The sequence below is a fragment of the Cebus imitator genome, unplaced genomic scaffold (genome assembly GCF_001604975.1).
Source record: "Cebus imitator isolate Cc_AM_T3 unplaced genomic scaffold, Cebus_imitator-1.0 Scaffold145, whole genome shotgun sequence".
NCBI lineage: Eukaryota > Metazoa > Chordata > Mammalia > Primates > Cebidae > Cebus > Cebus imitator.
Window position 1 is genome coordinate 3,280,854 of NW_016107460.1, and position 4,065 is coordinate 3,284,918.

Genomic DNA, 4,065 nt, shown 5'->3' on the forward strand with positions numbered 1-4,065 from the left:
GGCCCCGGCCCCGGCCCCGGCCCCGGCCTCAGCCCAGCCCAGTCCCAGCACCCCTAGCCTGAGTCCCATCCCCTGCCCAGTCCCAGCGCCCCCAGCTCCGCCGCCGCCCCCGCCTGCTCGGCGTTGCCTTTTGTGCCGCGGTCTCCCGTCCGCGTCCGCGCGATCCTCTGCGACTCCCCGCGGACGCCGGGGTCCCCGGAGGCGGCTTCCTTTGTCTCTGCTCCCGCCCTCCCTCCGCGGCGCTCTCGCCCCTCACTCGCCTCCCCGGCCCGGCGAGGGCAGCTGGCGCTGCTCGCCCAGTGGCGGGAGCCCCGGAACCGGCGCGGCCTCCGCAGGCGGCGCTTTCTCCTCGCTCCCGACGCGGCCGCCCCTCCTGCCCGCGCGCTGCCTTCGCCGCTCCCGCCTCTGCCGGGACAGGAGCTGCCCGGACCTCGGCGCCGGGACCCCGGGCACCTGCCTGCCGCGCGCACCGCGTCTCCGGCCGGCGGGCTCCGGGGAGGGCGGCCGACCCGGCGGAGGTGGGGGCAGCAGCGGGGCCGCGGGCTACCGGTCTCTTCTCCTGCTCGGAGCCCACGTTTGGGATTTCGGCTCCGGGAGAACCCTGCACTCATCCCACGATGAGCCCGCAGGGCTGGCGCCGGGACCTGGCGTCCCCAGGGCTGTGCCTGGGTGAACTCTGAGAGCACAGCTGCTGTCGCTGCCCCAGGGGCCCCAGGATGGGGCGAGCAGCCCTGAAGAGGCCTAAGGGCACCCCGTGAGGAGCCCCCGCACTCAGAGCGGGGTGCAGAGCTGGAGCCCCGGGCCATGCCTCCACTGCCGCTGGCGCGGGACACCCGGCAGTCGCCTGGCGCGTCCTTGCTGGTGCGGGGCTTCATGGTCCCCTGCAACGTCTGCCTGATCCTGCTGGCCACCGCCACCCTGGGCTTCGCGGTGCTGCTGTTTCTCAACAACTGTAGGTGGCCGCGGGCGGGGCCGCTGCACTGGCCAAGCCCCAACTGAGGAGCCGGGCGCATAGGGGCTGGGGCCCGCGGCGGAACCCCAGGGGCTGCCCGCAGCTTCCTGGTGATGGGATGGGTCACTCTCCAGACCCCTGGGTCCCTGGAGGCCTGTCCTTGGGTCCCGGCCCTCGCCCAGAGCTGCAGAAACGCTTTCTGCGGTAGCTGGGGAGGGAGGAGCAGCTTCGCGTAGGGCAGGGCCTGTGGTGGACTCTTCCAGGGAACCGGGGTCTGCCTGCACCCTTGTGGCTGGGGCCCCATCTGACAGGGTCAGGCCGTGACCATTTGGCAGCAGTCGAGAAAAGCCAGGGCCTCTGCCTGCATCTGCCCCATGGCCTCCACCGGCCCATGGGGTCACGGTTGGACCCTTCAGCATCCTTACCTCCCGGCCTGGACCTCTTGGGTGGGGGAGGGGTGGGCAGGGGGGACCCCTTTCATTCTGGGCAAAGGGATGGGACAGGGAAGGACCTGCTCCGAGGGGCCTAACTTGGAGATCTGTTTTCTTCCAGACAAACCTGGGACCCACTTTACCCCAGTGCCTCCGACGCCTCCCGATGGTGAGTGGAGCTGAGTTTGTGGACCTGGATGGGCCATGGCACGCTTGGGAGTCAGGGCCATTTGGGGGTGTGCATCCCAGATGTGTGAAGTGTGTCTGGAGTGGGGAGGAGGCTGGACAAGGGCACCTGGGCCTGTCCTGGGAGTCCACAGCGGTGGGCAGCAGACGGGGTGGGGGTCTGGAGGTGGCTGCACCCGAGCATGGCTCTCACTTCTCCGGGCTTCGGCCCCCTCAGCCTCAAAATTGGGAACCAGTCCTGGCACCCACCGGTTGTGAGGTGGTGTCTGCCCATGTGGGGCAGGGCCAGTCTGGTCAGGGGGCTCCTCTCCTTTGTCCTCCCTTCTCCCTGTTCAGCAAGGGGTGGGGCTGGACAGAGGCTGGAAGTGGACAGGAGCCCAGAGGGGAGGCTGGGCTGGGGGAGGGGCCTGGAGGCCAGAGTCTGTCCCGGGGACTTCGAAGGCTGTCGCTGGGGGCACAAGTGATGGAGACGGCGGGCTGACCTTGTTGACCTGCTTTGTGAGAGGTGGGGCCTGTCCTCCTGAGGGGCTGCTGGTGTTTGGGCCGCTGCCATCAGGGTAGTGAGAGGGGGAAAGAGGGAGCGTCAGCACCTAGGGGGAGCAGGGACAGGGGGGACTGGCGCCTCCCTCGCCAAGACTGGGGTCCTCTCCAGCAGGCGGGGAAGGGGCACCCAGCTGTCCTCTCAGCACCTGCCCCTTCCCTGGGTCTTGCTTGTGTTCAGTCCCGAGTGCAGGGCTGTCTGTTCGAGGGCTGTGCTGTGAGGCTTTCCTGACCAGGACGTGGGGTGGGGAGGACAACCTGGGGAATCCTGGAGTGGCCTGAGGACAGGGCCTGGGCTGGATAGGTCGTCTGGGCCACTCTCAGGTCTTGGGAGTGGGGGACAATGGCTGGAGGAGGTGGCTGTGGGCCTGGGCCTGGTGGGGGTGGGGACGGGGCCTGGGCCTGGTGGGGGTGGGGCCTCCATCCCACTGTCTGAAGCTCTGTGCTGCCCACCTGTGCTGAGAGGTGGGGGCAGCTTGGGGTGCTCGGTGGTCTGAAGACAGGGTGGAGTCTTCCCTGGGATTGTGGAGTTTGGGCACTTGGGAACCGGCGCTGGATTCAGGGGTGTGAGATGGAGGTGCCTCTGCCTTCTGGGCCACCGGCCAGGCTGGAGTTGCCTACAGTCAATTGTCCTTCACTCCAGGAGCCTTGAGCCAGTGAGCGGGCAGCCTGTTCTCCCACGCGAGGCTACTCAGCTCCTGGTCCCAGGGACTCCGGGCAGGGTCAGCGCTGGGCCTGGGGCGAGGAGCTGGGCAGTGGGAATGGGGGGCGGTGGGTGTGGGGAACCCGGCCTACCCCTGGGCTCTGGCCCTGCAACCTGTTGGCCTCCAGCCTCAGCCCCTGATGGCCCTCCAACTCCCCAGGCTGTTCCTGTGGGATCTCAAGGGCCCCCGAGTACCAGGCTCCTCTTGGACTGTGCGGAGGGCAGAGCTGTCTGCATGGCCTGTGGCCTCTGAGGGGCCTCCTCCCGGTGGGGTGGTTGTTCCCCTCCTGAGACTCAGGAGCCCTGTGGTCAGGGCAGCGCCGCACCACGGCTGGTTTGTGACCCGAGGTGTGTGAGGGGACATGGGGTTGCAGGGGCCTGCAATGGGCTGGGAGAGCAGGTAGGTGAGCAGCTGGCTTGCCGCCCTCCTGGCCAGTCCAGGAGGGTATGGACTCAGAGGAGGACCCGAGTCTTGCAGGAAGGCGCCTGAACCCTCCCAGTGGGCTGGGTCCTGGGCAGGAGGCAGGTCTGCGCTGGTGGCTGGGGCCAGGGCAAGAACTGAGTTTGCACCACCTGTGAGCAAGAGGCCCGGAGCCGGGGGGAGGTCCCCAGCCGCCTCTCCCGACACCCAGCAGGCCGGGGAGTGTCTCCTCTACACACGGAGGGCTCCACACCGAGGCCGCCATGGCCCACGCGCCACCTCACTGCGAGTTACGGGCCAGAGCCCATAGCAGGGCCGGTCCTCTCCATCCCCCAGCCTACGCGGGACCAGGGAGTTAAATATACCCGCTCCTATAAAAAGCACCGCCGCCTCCGGCCTCGCACACGGCGGGGACGGGCTGCGGGGACCGGGACGGGCCGGCGCGCTGTGGGAGCGTGGCCGGGCGGGGCTCCTGCACGAGGCGGAGCTGGGGCGGGCGTGGCAGGCCCCGGGTGACCCGGCGGGCCGGAGCGCGGCTCTCGGCCGAGGTGCGCCGCCTGCCTCTGGGCGGGGCCGCGTGGGCAGCGACCCGGGCGCGGCTGCGTCTGAGCCCGAGCCCGGCGCCGTTTCCAGCAGGGTGGCCGCGTGCGGCGGCCCAGCTGTGTCCCCGCGTCGTCCTGCCGGCCGGCTGGGGAGGCGCGTGGACCGACGTTCCGGGGCGCGGCTGCTGCGATGCGCTGTGTGCGGCGCCAGCGTGTGCGTGCGTGCGTGCGTGCGTGCGTGCGTGCCGTCAACAGGTCCGGCGCCAGCGTGTGCGTGCGTGCGTGCGTGC

At 70.0% G+C, this 4,065-nt stretch overlaps 2 protein-coding genes across 9 annotated transcripts in view; both read left to right on the forward strand.

Annotated features, from left to right (window-relative positions):
* ISG15 (ISG15 ubiquitin like modifier) overlaps nt 1–1,322 on the forward strand; it is a 17,386-nt gene extending 16,064 nt beyond the window's left edge. Inside the window, exon 3 of the mRNA XM_017542524.2 lies at nt 1,303–1,322. The gene's annotated coding sequence lies outside the window, so the exon portion shown is untranslated. The remainder of the gene's footprint in view (nt 1–1,302) is intronic.
* The window catches only part of AGRN (agrin), a 37,984-nt gene that overhangs the window by 11,850 nt on the left and 22,069 nt on the right, over nt 1–4,065 (forward strand). For 6 of the 8 annotated variants that reach the window (XM_017542513.2, XM_017542516.2, XM_017542515.2 and 3 more), the window contains exon 3: nt 1,505–1,552. In XM_017542513.2, the coding sequence (XP_017398002.1) occupies nt 1,505–1,552 (48 nt within the window). Of the gene's footprint in view, nt 1–500; nt 953–1,504; nt 1,553–4,065 lie in introns of those variants that run through there. The other 2 variants (XM_017542520.2, XM_037743464.1) reach the window with 1 other exon arrangement.